General features: G+C 40.9%; 1 protein-coding gene across 2 annotated transcripts in view; it reads right to left on the reverse strand.

The window, feature by feature from the left end:
• Positions 1 to 1,630: 1,630 nt before the first annotated feature.
• Positions 1,631 to 24,642, reverse strand: part of Aplip1 (JNK-interacting protein Aplip1) — a 109,358-nt gene continuing 86,346 nt past the window's right edge. For both annotated transcript variants that reach the window (XM_069332392.1, XM_045749250.2), the window contains 7 exons: positions 12,866 to 13,033; positions 10,873 to 10,992; positions 10,555 to 10,731; positions 9,329 to 9,489; positions 8,656 to 8,775; positions 7,935 to 8,113; positions 1,631 to 7,261 (listed from right to left, as the gene is read on the reverse strand). In XM_069332392.1, the coding sequence (XP_069188493.1) occupies positions 7,189 to 7,261; positions 7,935 to 8,113; positions 8,656 to 8,775; positions 9,329 to 9,489; positions 10,555 to 10,731; positions 10,873 to 10,992; positions 12,866 to 13,033 (998 nt within the window). In that variant the 3' untranslated portion in view covers positions 1,631 to 7,188. The remainder of the gene's footprint in view (positions 7,262 to 7,934; positions 8,114 to 8,655; positions 8,776 to 9,328; positions 9,490 to 10,554; positions 10,732 to 10,872; positions 10,993 to 12,865; positions 13,034 to 24,642) is intronic.

The following is a 24,642-nucleotide window of genomic DNA, read 5'->3' on the forward strand; positions in this document are numbered from 1 at the left end:
ATCTAAGCAAAATAGGTCTGGAAATCAGTGTCCTAAACTGTGGAATGACCTCCATAATTAGATTAGAAATCAAATGTCAAAAAGAAAAGAGAAACTAAGAGCTGCTTTATTAACCTAATGTAAACAATCTTCCTCACCTCTTCTAATCTTTCATATCAACCCGTGTTTTGCTGTTATTGTGAATATTGCTTAAAAATTACCTCATCTTGAGGTTATCTTGAGATGATTTCGGGGCTTTTAGTGTCCCCGCGGCCCGGTCCTCGACCAGGCCTCCACCCCCAGGAAGCAGCCCGTGACAGCTGACTAACACCCAGGTACCTATTTTACTGCTAGGTAACAGGGTCATAGGGTGAAAGAAACTCTGCCCATTGTTTCTCGCCGGTGCCTGGGATCGAACCCAGGACCACAGGATCACAAGTCGAGCGTGCTGTCCGCTCGGCCGACCGGCTCCCCTTTGCTATTGCTAAATATTGTTGTTTCTATATATCATAAAGCATCGGTTCTTAGTCATTCCAAAGCTAAGTCATCTCTCGTACCAGGAACGGTTGAGGACCACAAGGCTAACAACACAACAAACCAGGGATGACAGGGGCGGATCTCATTGAAACTTAAAATACTGAACAATTTGAAGGACGTTGATCCGGACAATTTGTTTTAAAGGTCGGATGTAACACGAACGAGTTAGTTAGTTTAGTTCATTCATTATGCACCCTCTACCCATCTTGTGGGCAGTAGTGGAAAGGGTTACAGAGGCACATAACACGAACTGAGGAGCAACGGGTTCAAGCTCAACAAGCCATAATGTAAGACTGAAAATAAGAGATGCTTTTTCACCCATAGGGTTATAAACCCATGGAACCGCCAACAACAAGCCTATATATCATATCATATATACATATAAACATATATAGTAGTAGGCATCCATCAGTCTCAGGAGACTATGGCGTTTCGCTCTGGTTGTCGGTCTGGAGTGGCCTTTCCAGGGAGCAAAGCCAGGGTAGGTTGATACGGGGGAGAAGCTGTCACCCATGCAGCAGGTCCCCCCCTCTCCATGGCGCCGAAAGTCTCCAATGGAAAGGCAGCCGCCAATACGATTGGTTCCAGCACTGTCGCAGGAACTGTCAGAACGAGGTTGAAGGCAACAACGAACTGCTCTAAGGGCTCCAGTTCCGGAGTTGACCTCGAAGTTGGTGAAAGAAGGCACAGGGACTCCAAACCCAGAGACCGCTGTAGTCGGGGCCGGAGAAGAACGACCCCAGCCTCCTGAAGCAGAGCCTGGAGGCCGCACGAGCCCCAGGAGGTGGACGGCCCGGTCCCGCACCTACGGGTTCCAGACAGAGATCATCACAGCCCCTTTTCCCCCGAGGCCCGCTTCCTTCATGACCCAATAGAAAGACGAGTAATCATTATTAATTACAACAATTATTATTTAAATAGTAATATAATTAATTAATAATAAATACTCTACCTTCTGCTGGGTCATGAAGGAAGCTGGACTCCGGTGAAAGGGGGCTGTGATGATCTGTCTGGAACCCGTTTATATACATATACATATATACCCGTACATATATATATTTATATATACATACATTGAGTAATATATAAGGTAGGATAATTGCAAACAACAATCAGTAACGAAAGCCATATATTTGTTTAATTTTTGTTAAACTCTGCCGCACTACAATCCGTATTATCACTCACCATCGTATTGTCGGACCAACGTGTACACACAGCGTCAGTATGTGGGATGCCCCGGGGGGGGGGGGGTTATGGTGGATCCTGAGGGGTACTGAGGTCTGGTGGATCCAGGGGAAGGGGTCCAGGAGGGGTATTGGGAACTGGGGGGTCCATGGAGGATCATGGGAGGTACTGGGGTCTGGGGGTCCAGTGAGAATCATGAGGTGTACTGGGGTCCAGGGAGGATCATGAGGGGTACCCCCTGAGGAGTTGGGGTCCCAGGGGAGGATTCTGAGGTGTAGGGGGTCCTGGGGGGGGGGTTCTGAAGGGGTACTTGGGGTCCATGGGTGAACTAATGGAAGTCTTATGGAAAAGGAGTTCATGGGGAAGTTCAAGGAGATATAGGGGTTCTGGGGGGTGTTGAAGGGGTTGGAGGTCTGCGGGGGGAGTCCAAAGGGGTTAGGGGGATCTGGGAGATCGAATGGGTTAGGAATGCAAGGGGGGGGGAATGTCCAAAAGTTGGGGGAATGGGGTGGGGGGGGGGGGGGGAATCCAGGGCATGTAAAAATGAATTTGCACTGATAAATTAACAGTTTTGGATTTGATTAAATCTTGAAACATTTTCACATAAATATATTAATTACATGGAGATAAGGCATAACGTGTAGAAGTAACTTTAAAATAATATCTTATATTATTTAATTAATAATTGTATAATAATAAATAAATGATATTAATCACTTTAGTGTGATTTTCTGTGTGTATAATATGCTATTTTTGTTGTCTTTTAAATTAAGAAACTTTCTTGTAAAGATACAAGAATGTTATACCGAAATAATTTAATAACTGGTGGGTGATGTTAGGAATCATTAGGCAGGTGGAAAATAAAAATTTATGATAAACAAAAACAAATTATTCCCAGTTCTGTAGGACTAGTTGATAACGGTGTGAGTGACAAGCCTTCACGATTAGAATATTTTGATTTTTCTCATTGTCAGAATTGAAACATTTCTGCTCAATAACTTTCCCGAGACAAACCCCCAGATCCGTCCTTTCAAGACGCTGAGAGATTAGCAAGCTCCTCTGCAAGGCAAAAATATATATTGATCACATGACCCATTTTGGCCACATAAAGTAAGTAATGTAGGAGCGATGTATTCTGTTTGTTCTATGAATGAACATACAATCAAATACATTACTATAATATGTTCAGCTATGGTGAATCAATACAAAGTATAAGACATACGATACTTTTGAGTGAGGCATATACTGTCATCCATATTGTTTAACAGATAAAGGGACAAAATACTGACAAGCTGAAACGTTTTTATCAACAGTGTTTACATGGTGAGCAAATAATCGTAATACAAGCTGTATAATATATATATATATATATATATATATATATATATATATATATATATATATATATATATATATATATATATATATATATAATGTTTTATTGACTAAGTTATTTCTTGAAAGAAAGTATGATATTGCTCCTTGAGGTTCAGGAGAAAATTGCCCTGGAAGACCATATCAATTTTGTCTACATGTTTCTCTCTGTTGAAGATGTCAGAGAGCACTGTCTAAATTAGTAGTATTGAATCAAGTTTGGAAACTCTGGGAGTGAAGTAATTAATCATCATATATATATTAGGTTGAAATATTCTTCAAATCTGGTACTTTAGTTAACGTTAATTAGGCGAATAACTAGCATATGATGACTCAAGTACTTGTACTCGTGTAATATTTCAGTATTTGGTGTTAGTTTCTTCAGTGTTATAATTATGTAAGATCAACATTCTTCCTTCTAATACATTGTTGCAGTGTCACCAGTGATCAGTTCAGGACTACATAACAATGTACAGACATATAAGACATTCCTTTAATAGCCTTATATCATATAGATAGTAACCTACATACAGACTATGAAAGTATGTCAAACTTTGCCTCAGTGCAGACTTTTTCTATTTAGTGAGCATTTTTTGGTCATATTACAGTCAAATACACAGATGACAAAAGACACTACATGAAATTGGGTGCTGAGTGGCTATGGAATGTCACAGCTAGCATGTTTAGCTGACAGGGTGCGTGTCGTGTGTGGTGTAGTAAGATATCTCACAGAGAATCTAAATTGAGAATCAAAAGCACTTTGGCAACATACCCAGCAATTCATGTCTGGTGGGCACTACCAAAAAGGAAACTGTAATCTATTTTTTAAAGTTATTGGAATGTAGTAAATTGATCATCACAAAGATGACCTTCGTATCTAGGAACAAAAACAAGAAGGATAGCAGGTAATGAGAGTTCATCAGTCAGTACAAGGCAAAGACACTCCAACATGACAGTCCCTCAACTGGGATACTTCAAAGGCATCAAGACAGTCTATGGCATACCAAGAATAAGCTTCTCTCCATCTTAGAAGAATGTATGTGAAGAAGTCAATTTTATCATTCATAGGGCATTTGCAACTATTTTTTTTGGTGCACAGGGACACTGAGAGATTAAGGTGAACATGAGCATGGTATTACAGATTAGTTTTAGCAAAAATTGTATCATACCAGTAATATTATAAACAAAGAAAACATTCGAATATTACAATTAGTCAATTTTAATGGACAGCATGCTGTTGTTTCCTTGAATTTAATTCATGGAACAAAAAATCTGCTCATATTCATGATCAGATAACCCTAATTATCTTAATTATGATAAAAAATATATAATTTAAACATTTATATAATAAAATAATACATTAACAATTTAAAATTGTCCTTAATAAGCTACTTTTCTATCATAATCAACAGAAAATACAGATGATTCATCAAATTACCAACTAGCATCTATAATACATGTTCGTAGTTGATCTTGTTCTTCAAGTTATTAACACAAAGTAAAGGCAATTCTCAAACTCTTTCTTCAACTACAAATCTATTGTCAGTATAGTTTGCATGGCATTTATTTCAATAAAGAGCACAATTCTCTTCAAATACACAATGTAGCTTATGCTTGTAGCTTATGCACAACTCAGATTCACACATTAGGATATAATTTCAAGCACACAGTATCATGAACAATTTTATGAAGATGTAAATCACACTAATGTCATAAAGATATGAATGATATTTCAGTGTAAATTACACTGGTAACATGAAGGAATACATGATACAAGTGTAAATTACACTGTAACATGAAGGAATACACTGATACAAGTGTAAATTACACTGTAACATGAAGGAATACATGTTACAAGTGTAAATTACACTGTAACATGAATGAATACATGACACAAGTGTAAATTACACTGGTAACATGAAGGAATATATGACACAAGTGTAAATTACACTGTAACATGAAGGAATACATGACACAAGTGTAAATTGCACTGTAACATGAAGGAATACATGATACAATAGTGTAAACTACACTGTTACCATGAAGAAAACTACATGATACAGCCATGTAAATGATAATAATTATGATCAATTTCATCCATACTTACATTGTATCAGTTCCTATTTTATGTAATTATTACAGAATAATTTTCAATGTTCCACTACTCTTATGTTTTAATATAGTGGGCCAAATCTTAAACTACAATGATTAGAATTTACATATATACATATGCAAAATATTATGCATATAAGTTAGAGGCCAAAGTCAGAAGGATTTTTTGGTAAACATAATTTTTTTAAGCTATTTTGAATTTTAAATTCCTAAATGCTGATGCTGTACTGGACTGGGTAGATTCATCAGCATGAAAGGAGTTTATTTATGAAAAATGCATCACAGCCCTGTCCAGTAAGGAAAACAAATCACCAAATACACCTAAAAAAAAAATACAAATCCTTCATTAATGATTGTTATCAGGTATATAATAAATACAATAAGTAGATTTATACACATTTTCTTGAAGGTTATGTTCACTTGCAAACAACACAATTTGGCATTAACTTAGTCCATAGCTGGCACACGAGTTCATTATCTCTCAACTCAAATAAAGTTCAGAAATAATAAATGTTGAGATGTTAGTATAAAAAAATATTTGGCCAAAGAACTGTAAATTTAAGCGTTTTAAATGTCACAACATGATGGCAATATGGAGCAATGTAGTGGCAACATTGTATGAACGTAGTGGCAACATGGTGGCAACATTGTATGAACGTAGTGGCAACATGGTGGCAACACTGTAGCAATGTAGTGGCAACATTGTATGAACGTAGTGGCAACATGGTGGCAACACTGTAGCAATGTAGTGGCAACATTGTAGCAATGCAGGGGTAACATAGTGGCAGCATTGTAAGCAACGTAGTAGCAACATGGTGAATAGACAACAATATAGTTGTAACATAATGAAACCATAATGCCAACATAAAGACAACATAGTGACAACATAAACACAGTTCAGTGGCAGCATAATCACAGCAGTGACAAGATAGTGGAAACAAAGTGACCACATAGTTGCCCATAATAGCAATGTATGAAACTTTAAGACAAACGTTTAAAAACATTATGCATCAGGCATGGAACTGACATAAGAGTCTTGATTGCATAACCCTATGAATAATGTCCGAGACTCAGAATAGAACACAAAGGATATCAGGTAATTTCTTACATTAAAATATACACTATATGATTGCATATGGGTTTGTTAGTTTTCACTGTATAAATAAAATTAATACAAATAAAACATTTTAAGTAAAAGAATGCAGCATATGCAAGGTTGAAATTTTATTTAGTGATAATGAATATATAATTTTGTTTTATTTTAAATTTAAAAGTAACAAATATTTAAATGGAAAAAAGTACTTTTGTGTAATATAAGTGCTCAGCAAAATAAGAGATTTAAACAAAACAATCAATATTTGCATGAAGCTGTTATCAATAGAAAGCAGAAAAATCTGTCTGACCTCTACCAGGATCGAGGCGCTTCAACACTGCCACAACTCACGTCCAAAATTAGTCCCAGACAATAGTATAAAACAATTTGCAATGCCAATTCAGGCAATATAGTAACAGGAAGAAGTGCTCTGATACAAGTGCACTTATGCTAAATACAGTATCCGTGTTGTTTCAATTATACATCACATTTTTTTGGTTTAAATTCTTAAAGTAAGAATGGCAACTCGATCAGCAACTTCCTGTTTAATCATTTGAAGAATATTCTTTCTTCTATCTTATGAATTGAGAGTCTTTTCCTTCGCACTGCATCTCGTTGACATGAACACATTTTTTCTTAAAGTTTTGGCTCATTGAACTTTGATCTTATCTACATAAAACCAAGATAAATTTTCATGACATAAACACATCGTCCAGATCATGCCCTACGACCCTAAGTGACATGTTTTGGTTCTATTCTAACCTTTGATCTGTCACTGGAAATAAAGAATAGCTCTGCAAACCATGCAAAAAGGCTCTCAGATTGCTCTGGGAGTAACCAGAGCCCTAGACATTCAGTTTGATCCATAAGGTCCTCTATACATGCTCCTAATCTTCTCCTGCCAGGCACTATTCAAGGTAAATGTCTTCAATTGGGTAGGCTGTCTCTATGAACTTCTGGTAGAACCTTTGGAAGGCGCGTCTGGAAAAGTTCATGACTTATTAAAATAGTTTGGGGAGGGGGGGGGGAGGAATGTCAACAAATACTGTTTATTGCACTGTAATAGAAAACTTTGGTTAAATTCGCACACGTAAAGAAATAATAAGAATGCGTGCTTTTGGAGTCTAGGGATGAGCGTTTAATCCCATTGGACTGCTTCATTGTTTACTTTTAAAAACACACGTTCTTTGTTCAGAGATTTTGGTTAATGAACGAGATAATATTTTTAGTAAAATAATAATAATAATAATAATAATAATAATAATAATAATAATAATAATAATAATAATAATGAGAAAATCCATAAGGACTGTGAGGTGATGGGAACCTATAACCCCAGCATTGCCAGTCGTTTAACCCACGTCACAGTGGATTTGTGAGGGGGAGGGGGATTACACGACTAGATTGGTAGATTTTCTCATTGATATATATCACGTTAGTATGATTTCTGTGTGTTTAATACTAATTATAATAATGATAATAATAAATTTATCACTAGTACTGGTAAATACCTGGTAATCAATAAAGGAAGATATCTCAGTGTTCTATGCCTCTCAATGTAAACAATATAATGAAAAATCATAAAAATACAAATCATGCGCAACTAATGATTTCAATATCATGAAATGTTGTGGAGGAGAGTGTTGGGACGCACCCGACGGCCTCGGCGACGGGCCTGGTGCTGTCGTTGCTCCTGAAGACGTGACAGGCGAAGCGCTGAATGGTAGGATGTTTGGTGATGAAGCCGAAGTAGCGGTGGTCCTTGGGGTGGAAGGCGCAGAAGGAGACATGCTTGAGGTGGTAGAAGTAGTCGTGGCAAGGAGCGTGGTTGGGCTGAAAAATATATAGAAAAAAAGGAGGTGACGTCAGTCAAGTCGTTCCTCTTAGGTCCCCCCCTAGACTTTCCTCAGGAGGCAACACAGGACAGTGGCATTCAGGTACTCTTTTGGTACCTTTTTGCTGCTAGGTGAACAGCGGCATCAGATAAAGGGAAACGTGCCCAACCATTTCTGTCACATCCGGGGATCGAACCCAGGCTCCCCCAGTTGAGAGTCGAGAACATAGATCACTGCACAACACGAAATCTTCTAGCTGGATAAAGTGCAATTAAATATGATAATTCACGATATATGAAGAAACCAAAAACATGTGGGGTATATGATAATTAATAACAAACGAAAAAGTATAGGAAAATGGAATAGCAAGAATAAAAGAAGCGAACAGAAGTAAGAACACAGGAGACAAAGAATGACAAACATATAGTATAGAGAAACACAAAGACGAGAATAAAGTTATAAGGTCATAATAAAGTCATTTTATTGGTATTTCTCTGTATAAGCAAGAGAGAAAGGAAGGTGGTAGTGGGGTCAGCCTACCGTAGGCCTCCTCTTGTCCACCATCCTGATCCCCTGGTCGGACACCTCCAGGATGCAAGGGTGAGGAAGGTGCGCCGACTCCTCCCCTCCTGCGATCTTCCTCACTGCCTGACACAGTACCTGTTACAGGGTTAAAGGCAGAAGAGAATAATGCATCTTGGACGGTAGAGCGACGATCTCGCTTCATGCAGGTCAGCGTTCAATCCCCCGACCGTCCAAGTGGTTGGGTACCATTCCTTCCTCCCGTCCCATCCCAAATCCTTATCGTGACCTCCATCCCTGTGCTATATAGTCGTAATGATTTGGCACTTTCCCCGGATAATTCCTTCCTTCTTATAATAATAATTATTATTATTATTTCATTGAAATACCAATGTACTAACAGAAAATTTAGCAGTTTAGTGCAGTCACTCATTCTCACCTCCTGTCGCACAGCTGAGTGGTGTCAATCACTCTCCTTTCATATCGCACATAGCTGAGTTCTGTCACTCATTCTCTCTCATCCTCACTGTCGAACCCACTACACATCTCTTTCAATAATCCCCCTCTCACTATCGTACACATGCGCGCTACTTCTCACGCCACCTCCGTCACTACCTTCTGCACTTGAGTGCTCTCTCTCACTCACTCACTCACTCACTCGACCTGCTTGAGTGCGATGTACTGGCCTTACCTGGTTGCCCTTGTGACAAAGGGTCTCTATAGAGCCCAGGTAGTTGAGGAGGTAACGCTCTTTCTTCACCTTGGGGACCGTGGGGTCGAAGTCGGAATAGTCGACGTCCGTCACGTGGGCAGCCGGGAAGATGCCCTGGCGGCCCGTCCGGATGTTTACACCTAGCAGATGTAAACGTAAACAAACGTCTTAAATCACAGCTTGAATACACCACATACATCTACTTACGAGATCTCAACCCATCTCCATCTTAGGGGGAAGCTTATTCGGTATTTATTAAACAGTTTAAGAGTGCCAAAGCGCTAAGACGTTGGCTGTAACAACAATGACCTTGGGTTAAGGGTGACCTCGTAGCGCTGATCCTGAGCTCGTAAAGTGTTTAGTAAATAAAAAACTAGGCTGCCATGATCAAGTTAAGGGACACGGATCTCGTAAGAGGACACGTAAGTGCTTTGAGAATACTAGCTCTTCTACCTACATACAGGTCATTATGTATTGTATATATGAAGCAAGGCCTAAATAGATTAATAGGTACTAAACAGACTGCTTGTAGGGTACTATGAACCATTTATTGTTTGTGGGATCCTATGAGTCAATTATAGATACGTATCTCATGCATTTGTATTATTTATGCCGGTTGGTTAACAGTCTTAGGGTGTCTTCTTCATTCTTATAGTCATTATAGCTAACATGCAGAATATTTCGCCTATAATTAGAAGCATTTTATACCTCAGCATAGTTATTGCGGGTTATATTATGACACTTAAGTCCCCACCCTCATTCATCGTATATGTGTATAAAAGACAAATGGTACATCAACATTATCACTATTTGTTATCTCTTCAATGTGTGTCAAAATTCCACTTGCATATGCAAGTGGAATTTTGCACTTGAGAATCTACCCAACCTGTTTCTTTAGTGTGGCGGTCTGGCAACTCTTGGGGACGTTCGGCGCGAGAGACTACAAGACATGAACACATGTAGCAAAATATATAACAAGTTCCTAAAGTTTGTAACTTTAGGAACTTGGTCTTTAGTATTAAGTTGCCCATAAGGGACCCACACAACTAATAGCTCCCTGACGTCATCAGCCACAAGAAATAGCTCACTGCCGCCTCCCTCAGACAAGAAATAGCTCCCTGCCGCCATCAGATATAACAAATAGGAACTTTCTAACCCGCAACGCCGTCGTAGACCCCCGCTGGAGCGAACACCGGTGACCCTACCTTCACACCACAGGTCCTCGGCCTCCTTCTGGACGTAGATGGGGTCGCCTATCTCGATATCGACCTCGTCGTGGTGTCGGGGGATGAAGCGGTAGAGTCCCCTGTGGGTTGCCTCGAGCAGCTCCAGCTGGGGAAAGGGCACGCCCGCAGACCCCGGGGACATGGGAGATAGCGACCCTGGAGTGAGGAAGACGGGAATTCTTAGAACTGAACGTTGGCTATCGTGAGAGGTTGCGGTGGGCTGAGTGAGTCTGTTTGAGCCAAAATAAGCAACTTGTGCCCTTCCACCTCCTTAAATTCCTAGATCCTGGCACTTACCATTAACAGTGGCCTGGGGCGACATAGATTTGGCACCATCCGGAGAGTGTTGAGTCGAGTTTCCGGAGTCGATGTCGTTGATTGGCAACCGGAGCTCGGAGTCTGGGCTGCTGCTGTCATCTGGTGGCCATTGGGAGAAGCTTAGTCAGCGGGCCACAGAAAACGGGAAGGTGATGTAGCTTTTCATTTAGAAGCTTTATTCATAAGTGATTTATTCAAATCATTACAGTTGTGGTTTTTGCGGACATGCGTACAGCTATAAAAATACTTGTAACTGTAGGTTACAATTACAATGGTGAGTTTTATATTGATATATATTGGGTATTATTTGAATGATGAGAATACAGTAAAGCAAACCTCTGTCAGCAGTTACAGATAACGGATATACCAGGAGTATATACACCGTGATGTGTGTCCTACAACTATGTGTGTATACAGTGAGAGTTTACTTTGATATTGAACTGTGTTATGGGTAATAAGCAATGCCAGAACCTGCATTTAACTTCTATTCTAAACTATCTTTCTACCTTCATTCCAGCCAATCAAATTGTCAAGAAACCTGATGCTTCCTTCGTCTCTGTTCAAACTTTCCACCTTCGTGCCAGTCCTTCGAATGATACAACACCTCCATATATCCTTCTCTTCTATTGTTGCAGCATTAAGTCTGCACTATAAACTCATTTTTGTTTACTTTCTCACTTGTTCAAGCATTACACATTTTATCCAGCTCCTTCTCCGTTCCAAAAATCTCGATTACTTCTACCTTTTTTGATTCAGTAATAAATTGTCACCCAAGGTACATCATAACCCTTGATTTTCTATAGTCCAATACTCAAACCACCTTCTTTGTTCCAGCTACCAGAGGTGAGACGAGACAAAATATGTCTTTACTGAGATAAGGGGATATTAACAAGGTATTATTGAGATAAATATTACCAATGATCCCACTCAAATCACTCTTTAACTGACCAATCAAAACGTATCTAAATTATAGAAACCACTACTAATGTTCATATTACAAGATTTTATAATCTGTATTAAAGCAGATTCAATAATGTTTCTATTGAAAATGATTTTACAATTTGTTATTGAAGAAGCCATCTCCTAATCAATTTGGTGAGAACATTCTGACAAATGAACAAATAAAGCATTAGACAATTAGCCATGTCTTACAGAGTATTTATGTTGCGAAATTCTAAATTTCAAATCTTTGGAGGCTTGCCCTATATGGAATCTATTACAGTTTTTACAAAGGATTTTGTAAATTATACAGTTATCACCACAATTATAACCACAGAGGATTGATTTGAAATGGCACATGACAAACCATAACCAAAAGCAGTAACCGCATTTTCACTTATCGATTTAGCGGACAAATTCATCATATTGTTTGGATTATATTTCTTTGTCCAATCACTATTTTTTATCAGCCTTTCTAACTTACGTTTTAGAATATTCTATAACTGATGTGTTTTTCTACGTAGGTCACAGTAGATTTCATCCATCAGAGAACTGTTCCAGTCAGAATGAATGGCGGGATGAAAGTTTATTTTTGTTGTATATAAGTTTTTGAAAACAGAACGTTTACTTGATTTTGCAACTTCAATGTGTTTTTCAAAATAGCAACCACTGAGTTGTAAATCTATCCCTCTGAAGATTTATTAATAAATAAGGAGGTACTTGGGGAAATTCCTGTCTTAATCTTTCCTTCGGGGTCTGACATTGATGCAACATCAATCACAAACACACTGATCCAAGTATGCGGGAAAAAACACATTGAAAAACAACGGTTGAGACAACGGAGCATAAGAAGGCTCTATGCCACTGTTGACTCCTAGCTCATACTGTCCCTAATATAACTAACTCAACATTAAGTTTATTCCCAATGGAAAATATGAATCTTTAAAATCAATACGTTTATAGGATGAGGCTTTGAGTGAGCTGATGCAGGATAATAGTTCTAAGAGAGAGAGAGAGAGAGAGACCCACTCACCTCTGATGTAGGAGTGGCACTTGAGTACGAGGATGGGCTTGGAGTGTGTGTTGATGAGGGTGAGGGCGTCGGGCGTGGAGCTCCTCGACGCGACCCCGGACTCCGCCTCCTGCAGCTCCTCCGCCAGCGTCGGCGTCCGCAGCGCCAGGATGCTCGCCGTGCTGAACGCTGTGGGAGGAATGATTAGAGCTCCGTTGACCAGGAGTCCGTGGACGGTACAGGGGACGTGGGCGGTACAGGGGGTGGTACAGGGGACGTGGGCGGTACAGGGGGTGGTACAGGGGACGTGGGCGGTACAGGGGGCGGTACAGGGGACGTGGGCGGTACAGGGGGCGGTACAGAGGGCGTGGGCGGTACAGCGGGCGTGGGCGATACAGTAGGCATAATCAGCATATGTTCCTAATAAGTACCTCTTGTCAGCTAAACAGCTACTAACGCCCCCTTCTTCAACTCATAACTTCAAACACACAAACATTAGCTCTAAAACAACATAACTCGTCTGATTGTTCAAGGTTGATCCATAATCCATCAACTTTGAATACGGTAACACCTTTTGAGGGATGCGAACCCCAGTCCATCAGCATGCAAGACGAGTACGAAGTGTTTCAGCCACTGCACTGCAACTCACCCCTATAGAAATAATGGTACCTAAAATTACTATGGACAGAATGTACTGCAAGGGAATGTCGTACCTAAAAGTGTCCACTAACAACAGCACCAGGCCGCCACTAACAACAGCACCAGGCCGCCCACTAACAACAGCACCAGGCCGCCACTAACAACAGCACCAGGCCGCCCACTAACAACAGCACTAGGCCGCCTACTAACAACAGCACCAGGCCGCACACTAACAACAGCACCAGGCCGCCACTAACAACAGCACCAGGCCGCCACTAACAACAGCACCAGGCCGCCCACTAACAACAGCACCAGGCCGCCCACTAACAACAGCACCAGGCCGCCACTAACAACAGCACCAGGCCGCCCACTAACAACAGCACCAGGCCGCCACTAACAACAGCACCAGGCCGCCACTAACAACAGCACCAGGCCGCCACTAACAACAGCACCAGGCCGCCCACTAACAACAGCACCAGGCCGCCACTAACAACAGCACCAGGCCGCCACTAACAACAGCACCAGGCCGCCCACTAACAACAGCACCAGGCCGCCACTAACAACAGCACCAGGCCGCCCACTAACAACAGCACCAGGCCGCCACTAACAACAACACCAGGCCGCCCACTAACAACAGCACCAGGCCGCCACTAACAACAGCACCAGGCCGCCACTAACAACAGCACTAGGCCGCCCACTAACAACAGCACCAGGCCGCCACTAACAACAGCACCAGGCCGCCCACTAACAACAGCACCAGGCCGCCACTAACAACAGCACCAGGCCGCCCACTAACAACAGCACCAGGCCGCCCACTAACAACAGCACCAGGCCGCTACTAACAACAGCACCAGGCCGCCCACTAACAACAGCACCAGGTCGCCCACTAACAACAGCACCAGGCCGCCCACTAACAACAGCACCAGGTCGCCCACTAACAACAGCACCAGGCCGCCCACTAACAACAGCACCAGGTCGCCCACTAACAACAGCACCAGGCCGCCCACTAACAACAGCACCAGGCCGCACATTAACAACAGCACCAGGCCGCCCACTAACAACAGCACCAGGCCGCCCACTAACAACAGCACCAGGCCGCCCACTAACAACAGCACCAGGTCGCCCACTAACAACAGCACCAGGCCGCCCACTAACAACAGCACCAGGCCGCACATTAACAACAGCACCAGGTCGCCCACTAACAACAGCACCAGGCCGCCCACTAACAACAGCACCAGGTCGCCCACTAACAACAGCACCAGGCCGCCCACTAACAACAGCACCAGGTCGCCCACTAACAACAGCACCAGGCCGCCCACTAACAACAGCACCAGGCCGCACATTAACAACAGCACCAGGCCGCCCACTAACAACAGCACCAGGCCGCCCACTAACAACAGCACCAGGTCGCCCACTAACAACAGCACCAGGCCGCCCACTAACAACAGCACCAGGCCGCCCACTAACAACAGCACCAGGTCGCCCACTAACAACAGCACCAGGCCGCCCACTAACAACAGCACCAGGTCGCCCACTAACAACAGCACCAGGCCGCCCACTAACAACAGCACCAGGCCGCACATTAACAACAGCACCAGGCCGCCCACTAACAACAGCACCAGGCCGCCCACTAACAACAGCATCAGAAGAAAATAATTAAGAAGTATACACAACAGTTTACACAAGCAGCAGACAGTAGCAGCAGCATACGCAAAGGTAAACATGAGTACTGAATACCAATTCAAGGATACAGTTTGTGCCCTACATGCGCTACACTGCATATACTGGCCCTACACTACACTGTATTCGCTAGACCCGCACCTGGAATCTGAAGTACAGCCCCGCTCGCTCTACCTGAGGGAAGATATTGAGAGGTAAGATACCTTACAGGAGACAAGGCCAAGCTCCTGTGATCATATGGTGCTTGGAAAGAAGGTAGTGATAGGATATGAGCAGGGTTGATCAGTCCAGCAACCAGGAGGCCTGGTCGACGACCGGGCCGCGGGGACGCTAAGCCCCGGAAGCTCCTCAAGGTAACCTCAAGGTAAGGCAGGGAAATGAGGGTAGGATACGAGGTCTCTATATCTGCAAGAGACGCCAGACACTTGGGGGTCAGCCTCTTGCAACTTTGCAGGGTGACAAAGAGAGGGGTGTGTCACCAACACAGGTGGGTTGGGGTCGGCACCTATGGCCACCCTTATGAAATCAGTGGAAGATAACTGGCCTGATGCAACAACGATTACAAACACTGATCCAAGTATGAGGAAAAAACACATTTGAAAAATTAAAAAAATCTTGCTACGTGTTCAGCATTTTTTTATTTTTCAAATTTTTCATCATTCATTTTTCATCATAAATACATCATTCCTTCTGAAGATGTATTTAATATACGAAAGTACTTAAGGAAATTCCTGTTTCATTTTCCTCCGTGGTCTGACATTGTCACATTCTTAATCACGTGTTTATTTTCGTGATATACACACACATTATATATATATATATATATATATATATATATATATATATATATATATATATATATATATACATACACATATATATACATATATATACATATATATACATACATATATATATGTGTATGTATATATATATATATATATATATATATATATATATATATATATATATATATATATATATATATATATATATATATATATATACATACACATATATATACATATATACATATATATACATACATATATATATATATATATATATATATATATATATATATATATATATATATATATATATAATCCCTTGATGACAAACAGTGTACAATTAGGCAGTCAACCCGCACGAATAAGCAGGTCTCGTCATTAGAGTTGATGTATGTATAATTAGAGCCATGCCAACACTATGCTGTGATAAAACAGAGCGTGACTATGTCTGGCGCCTCGCAATGTATTGCTGCTTTATGTATATGTCAGTCATAAACTGTCCATAGATAAATTGTCTAATATTTATGTGTGTAAACGAACGCACACACATACACACACACACACACACACACACACACACACACACACACACACACACACACACACACACTGGCCAACATACGAACGGCATTCAGAAACTTGTGTAAAGAATCATTCAGAACTTTGTATACCACATATGTCAGGCCAATCCTGGAGTATGCAGCCCCAGCATGGAGTCCATATCTAGTCAAGGATAAGACTAAACTGGAAAAGGTTCAAAGGTTTGCCACCAGACTAGTACCCGAGCTGAGAGGTATGAGCTACGAGGAGAGACTACGGGAATTAAACCTCACTTCGCTGGAAGACAGAAGAGTTAGGGGGGACATGATCACCACATTCAAGATTCTGAAGGGGATTGATAGGGTAGATAAAGACAGTCTATTTAACACAAGGGGAACACGCACAAGGGGACACAGGTGGAAACTGAGTGCCCAAATGAGCCACAGAGATATTAGAAATAACTTTTTTACTGTCAGAGTGGTTGACAAATGGAATGCATTAGGGGGTGATGTGGTGGAGGCTCACTCCATACACAGTTTCAAGTGTAGATATGACAGAGCCCGATAGGCTCAGGAATCTGTACACCTGTTGATTGACGGTTGAGAGGCGGGACCAAAGAGCCAGAGCTCAACCCCCGCAAACACAACTAGGTAAGTACAACTAGGTGAGTACACACACACACACACACACACACACACACACACACACACACACACACACACACACACACACACACACACACACACACACACATACACACATACATACACATCCTTGTTCGCATCCCTTCGGGACCAAAGAGCCAGAGCTCAACCCCCGCAAGCACAATTAGGTGAGTACAATTAGGTGAGTACACACACACACACTTGAGAACGCGTTATAGTCAAAGAGGAATTAATGATCCTGAAAGAAAAAATAACCTATATCGAACACCAGTCAAAGGAGATCAAGACAGTGACTACAAAGAAGCAGTAATGCAGAGGGATATGACAATGAACGAGAGAGACTGGGAGGTAGAAGGAAGGGCTAGGGGATGGGGAGCCGACATCCCCAGGGCTAACCTGGGCATAAAACATAAAACACTAGCATAAAACATTGCTCCTCCCCACCCTCTCCTATCCCTCGCTCCTTCCCCAGATCTCTGCATTAAATCTTCACCCCACTCTACTACCCTTTCGTTAACCTCTCCCTACTACTGCCCCCCGCCCTAACCTCACCCCCAGATTCCCCACTCAGTAGTGAAACACACCAAACTTACCCGTTCCCAAACACCTTTAACCATCTTACTATTCACTACCCCCACCCGGACCGTCCAAGAGGTCGGGGCACCATTCCTTCCCTCTGTCCTATTCTAAATCCTTGTTCGCATCCCTTCTAAGCGCTGTGTGGTGTTAATGGCTTAATGACTTCTCCTGATAATTACCTTGCCTTACTCTCCCCCCCCCCCACCGTGAAACCATCCACACCATAGGGGGGGTGTAGAGGGTAGGGGGGGGGGGCAGATGACGGCGCAGCGTGAAAGCAAAAATACAGGAAAAAAAGGTCTGGTTTAAAGACGAGTACACCAACCAAAATGGAATTACAAAGCGAATAAACTCAAGGAACGACCAAACGAGGATAATCTGAGGGGGAATTGTACCACCAAGAAATTAAACTGACAGGAGTCATTACCAATGTTGTCCTCCCCGACGTCTACCTCTTGCACGAGAGGAGAGGGAAGGCAGAGGAGGCAGCTGGAGTAGCTCAGTTGATCCCGAAGCACTGGACGATCCCGAAGCACTGGACAATCCTGGAGCTGTTAATTCCTGGCATTGGCGGAGTCACTGACTATATAACCTGGGGCCAGATTCACGAAGCAGTTACGCAAGTACTTACGAACGTGTACATCTTTCCTCAATCTTTGACGGCTTTTGTTACATTTATTAAACAGTTTACAAGCATGAAAACTTCCCAATCAACTGTTGTTATTGTTATAAACAGCCTCCTGGTGCTTCGGAGCTCATTAACTGTTTAATAATTGTAAACAAAGCCGCCAAAGATTGAGAAAAGATGTACAGGTTCGTAAGTGTTTGCGGAACTGCTTCGTGAATCTAGCCCCGGAGCCATAACAACTGGAGGGACTAAGATAGTAGTAGTGGAGATAGACAGTCCTTCACAACATGACAGTAGTTTGACAAGCACAATAGGGCAGTTAAAAATCATTAATCTTTGGGCGATTAATAGACGGAAAAGCTTTTTGTAATTATTTTAAGGAGGACCAGCTAGGAAAGTAGGCTTAAAACAACGGCGCCTCAATAATACTAAACCTGAAACAAGTTAGATTCGACGTTCACCAGTGGGAAGATGCGGGGTGGTACTAGAGTCAGTAGGGGTGGTGCTAGAGTGAGTGAGTGGGGGTGGTACTAGAGACAGTTTGGGGGGGGGGGGTGGTACTGAAGTGGGAGCAACGAGAAATATTTGTGGCAGCAGAACCCGCATGAGAACATTTATTCTTGGGTCATAATGGAAGGGGAGACGTTACAGGGGATGGAAATGTGACTTTTAGTATTATTGAAGGTGAGAGACAACGTCGTTTGAGGGAGGAGGTGTATGGTGGGAGAGAGAAGGAGTAGGAAGAGGGAAGGGGGGAAGGTCGAACGAAGAAAGATAGAAGGAGTAGGGACGGAAATGAAGGATGAAATGAATAGAGAGAGAGAGAGAGAGAGAGAGAGAGAGAGAGAGAGAGAGAGAGAGAGAGAGAGAGAGAGAGAGAGAGAGAGAGAGAGAGAGAGAGAGAGAGAGAGAAAGAGACAGAAAGAGAGAGAAAGAGACGGAGGAAGCAACAGCACAGAACACTGTAGTTGAGAAACAGAAGAAATGAGTTTAAGGGACATTTTAAGAGTAAAACAATTGGAGAGATATTAAAGCAAAAAAATATTGAGTGCATAGTTATTGTGCGAGTGAGTGCATGAATGTTGCGTGAGTGCTTAGATGTTGTACGATTGTAGGGATGTTGAGTGAGTGTATACTTGTTGTACTCACCTAGTTGTGCTTGCAGGGGGTTGACCTTCTACTCTTTGAATCCTTTGTGTGAGTGCTTAGTTGCTGCGTGAGTGCATGACAGCTATGAGAACGCGAGTGCAAGTCCGTTGTGAGAGTTTCCATGTAAGAACTCAAATTTGAGTGCAGATGGATCACATTTCCAGCAACTATGATGAATTTGAGTGAAAGAATGTTGTAAGAGTTTAAGTGTGATTGCTTGTGTTGCGTGCATTAGTTGGCGTGCGATTGCTTGCGTGCGGGAGCATGCGTGTGAGTGCTTGCATGTCAAAGTTTGCGTGTGATAACTTTTACGCAACTGTCTGCATGCAACTGCTTGCTTGCGACTGCTCGCACGCAGGAGTTTGCGTGCAGCTGTACTTGCGTGTGAATACTTGCGTGCGGGAGCTTGCGTGTGGAAGGACTCGTGTAAAAGGAATCAATAAAGAACGAGGGTGACTCAGCCTTTCCCACACACACACACAGTGCCAAGACGCTGCTTAAGTTAGTGTGAGATACTACTTAAAACCACTCCTTGAGTCACTGCGTGAGTCACCACTACATCCACTCGAAAGGGACAGCCCAGGAGACCCCCTAGTGACTGCTCCAGACACACACACACACACACACACACACACACACACCACACACACACACCACACACACACACACACACACACACACACACACACACACACACACACACCACACACACACACACACCACACACACACACACACACACACACACACACACACACACACACACACACACACACACACACACACACACACACACACATACCACTAGTCAGTCACCATTTACGACATTGGGCGTGGTCCCCTCTTCCTGTTTTTGCTGTGTATATAAAGACTAGCGGAATTCACATTGGCAATTTGTGTTTGTAGTCTTGCTGATAGTTTGTTCTGATATTTGTGTGTCCTTGAAAGCTTCAGCTGTAGGAGAGGGATTGGGGTAAGGAAGGTAAGGGTTATGGGAGGTGATGGGGTGTGGGGTAGTGTGAGGTGTGAGAGGTGATAGTGTGTGAGGTCTGGAAGGTGAGGCTGAGGTGAGCTTAGAATGGTAAGGTAAGTGGGGGGGGGGGAGGGGGGGAGATGAATGAGCTGGTGTCGATGTCATTGAGGTCAAAGGTTGTGAGTTGTTAGAGGTGTAGGTGAGGTGAGTGAGCTGGAGGTGGAGGTCATATCACACCCTAAGAAGCTGGTAAGTCTGGATGTCACCTTGATATTATATATATATATATATATATATATATATATATATATATATATATATATATATATATATATATATATATATATATCTTGCTCTGATGAAGGCGAAGTGAGCCGAAAACGCGTTCTGCATTCTCCAATTTCTTCAAATGTGTTTTTTTTTTCAGCATTATACCAATATATATGACAGTGTCTGACCGCGAAGGAAGGATTAAGACAGTAATTTCCTTGCCTACGAATAATTTATCTTATGTTTATTATTTCTCAGGGCATAGATACAATGTGAAGCAATAAATTTTTCCTCTATATATCTAAGAGCTCTTCTGGTTGCTAGTCCAGCTTTCTTGGATGAAAAGTTTCAGAATATTTATTTTTTTCGTCTCAAGCTTTGTTATCCACTAAGTTTTTTGGAAATTTGTCGTAGCAAAGCACGTCATACATATTATAATAATAAATGCTGAGAGTAAATTCGCCCAAAAAAATGTGTTATGTTTACCATATTTTTCTGGCTTTGAAAATATTATCAAGGCCTTGAAACTTTTTTATATACATGTATTGTTTAATTACGAAAATACTTTTGGATAACTTTTAGTTAGCAAACAGCCCTTGTAGTGATAATAGTGTCATTTACAAAATACCTTGTAAAGACTGGTTCTATAGGTTCTATGTAGGGCAAATAGGGTTCCATAGGTTCTATGCAGGGCAATCATCTAAAGATTTTACATTTAGAATTTTGTAACATAATTACTCTGTAAGACATGGCCAATTATCTAATGCTTTGTTCATTTGTAAGAAAGTTCTCACCACATTGATTGGGAGATAACTTCTTCAATACGAATTGTAAAAACCTTTTCAATAGGAACATAATTGAATCTGCTTTAATACATATCACAAAAATATGTAATTTGAACATTAGTAGTGGTTTGTATAATTTAGATACATTTTTGATTGATCAGTTAAAGAACGATTTGAGTTGGATCACTGATACACATTTATCTCACTAATACCTTATTAATATCCCCTTATCTCATTAAAGACATTGTACCTCACCTGTTCCCTGCCTATATATCCAATCTACTGATCTGTAAGTCCATCATTCTGAAGATATATTATTAAATACGAAATTACTTAAAAAAGTACTTAAACTCTTGTCTTAATCCTTCCTTCGTGTTCTGACATTGTCACATTGTTCATCCCGTGTTAATTTTCGTGATTTACACACACACACACACATTATATATATATATATATATATATATATATATGTCGTACCTAGTAGCCAGAACGCACTTTTCAGCCTACTATGCAAGGCCCGATTTGCCTAATTAGCCAAGTTTTCCTGAATTAATATATTTTCTCTAATTTTTTTCTTATGAAATGATAAAGCTGCCCATTTCATTATGTATGAGGTCAATTTTTTTATTGGAGTTAAAATTAACGTAGATATATGACCGAACCTAACCAACCCTACCTAACCTAACCTAACCTATCTTTATAGGTAAGGTTAGGTTAGGTAGCCGAAAAAGTTAGGTTAGGTTAGGTTAGGTAGGTTAGGTAGACGAAAAACAATTAATTCATGAAAACTTGGCTTACTAGGCAAATCGGGCCTTGCATAGTAGGCTGAGAAGTGCGTTCTGGCTATTAGGTACGACATATATATATATATATATATATATATATATATATATATATATATATATATATATATATGTCGTACCTAGTAGCCAGAACGCACTTCTCAGCCTACTATGCAAGGCCCGATTTGCCTAATAAGCCAAGTTTTCATGAATTAATTGTTTTTCGTCTACCTAACCTACCTAACCTAACCTAACTTTTTCGGCTACCTAACCTAACCTAACCTATAAAGATAGGTTAGGTTAGGTTAGGTAGGGTTGGTTAGGTTCGGTCATATATCTACGTTAATTTTACATCCAATAAAAAAAATTGACCTCATACATAATGAAATGGGTAGCTTTATCATTTCGTAAGAAAAAAATTAGAGAAAATATATTAATTGAGGAAAACTTGGCTTATTAGGCAAATCGGGCCTTGCATAGTAGGCCGAGAAGTGCGTTCTGGCTACTAGGTACGACATATATATATATATATATATATATATATATATATATATATATATATATATATATATATATATATATATATATATATATATATATTTCATTGAATATGACCGCATATTCTGTATTTATTATTTTCTGGTTTAGGGCTTCTATCCCTCTAACTATTTTCTTAGCATCAGGGCTTAATTGAAATAGGAGTTCTCCAAAACTCATTTTCGTACTTTTAAGGTGAAGAAAAGAAGTGATTTACTATAGAGCGTATTACACTTATTTGTATAATTTGCACGACGTTTCGAACCTCCATGGTTCATTCTCAAGTGAACAGATCTTACAATACTAGTTGATTTTATACCCGCATTAGGTCAGGTGATAATACAATGAAGGTGAAAACATGGGGGGATACATAAGGGATAAACATAGGGGCTGCAGAAGGCTTATTGGCCCATACGAGGCATCTCCTATCTAAACACAAAGATTAATCCAGTGTATTTGGCCTGTTATGTTGGACATTGTCTTCTTTGTTGGCATCGATGTGTTCTTGTCTTGTCCTTACTCTCATGGTGGGTAGAGTAAATAGTTCCGTGATTTGGGTGTTCATGGTAGGTCGCTCTATTCTTATGTGAATTGCTTATGGCAATTCACATAAGAATAGAGCGACCTACCATGAACACCCAAATCACGGAACTATTTACTCTACCCACCATGAGAGTAAGGACAAGACAAGAACACATCGATGCCAACACAGAAGACAATGTCCAACATAACAGGCCAAATACACTGGATTAATCTTTGTGTTTAGATAGGAGATGCCTCGTATGGGCCAATAAGCCTTCTGCAGCCCCTATGTTTATCCCTTATGTATCCCCCCATGTTTTCACCTTCATTGTATTATCACCTGACCTAATGCGGGTATAAAATCAACTAGTATTGTAAGATCTGTTCACTTGAGAATGAACCATGGAGGTTCGAAACGTCGTGCAAATTATACAAATAAGTGTAATACACTCTATAGTAAATCACTTCTTTTCTTCACCTTAAAAGTACGAAAATGAGTTTTGGAGAACTCCTATTTCAATTAAGCCCTGATGCTAAGAAAATAGTTAGAGGGATAGAAGCCCTAAACCAGAAAATAATAAATACAGAATATGCGGTCATATTCAATGAAACATGTTTGAAAGAAAACCTGCTGCCAGTATACACCAATATATATATATATATATATATATATATATATATATATATATATATATATATATATATATATATATATATATATATATATATATACAACGTGTGTTTTATATATACACAACAATATATTTTGACTTTCAATTCTACGGTTAACAATTGAGAATGTCAAGTGAGTTTCCAATTAGTCCTGTGCTTGTCGGTGTATTCATGGCATCCCTCGAAGCGCCACCATTCTCCAACATCATTCCAAACTAATATGAAATTCCCCTTGTTAACCTGATGATGCTTTGATTATCACACAACACTGTTTCAACCTGAACAATCCCAGGAGACTATTAACAAAAACCTGATTATTCTATACAGTTTACTTTAGAAAGAGATGACTCCCCTCCCTATCCTAGGGGCTACTGATAATGGCAGACTGTGACCCATTAGTTAAGAATGGGAAATGGGTCACTTTCCTATTACGGGAAAGCGACCTCCTTCACACGTCTACCATCATCATCATCATAATAACAGGACGAAATGAGACACTGATTGTATTATTCCTCAAGACCTTCGTGATTTGCAACGAGCCGTTCCTTGAGGACAAGTATCATTGCTTCTTCCACTCCATCTTAAGC

Source organism: Procambarus clarkii, chromosome 27, assembly GCF_040958095.1.
Source record: "Procambarus clarkii isolate CNS0578487 chromosome 27, FALCON_Pclarkii_2.0, whole genome shotgun sequence".
Taxonomy (NCBI): domain Eukaryota; kingdom Metazoa; phylum Arthropoda; class Malacostraca; order Decapoda; family Cambaridae; genus Procambarus; species Procambarus clarkii.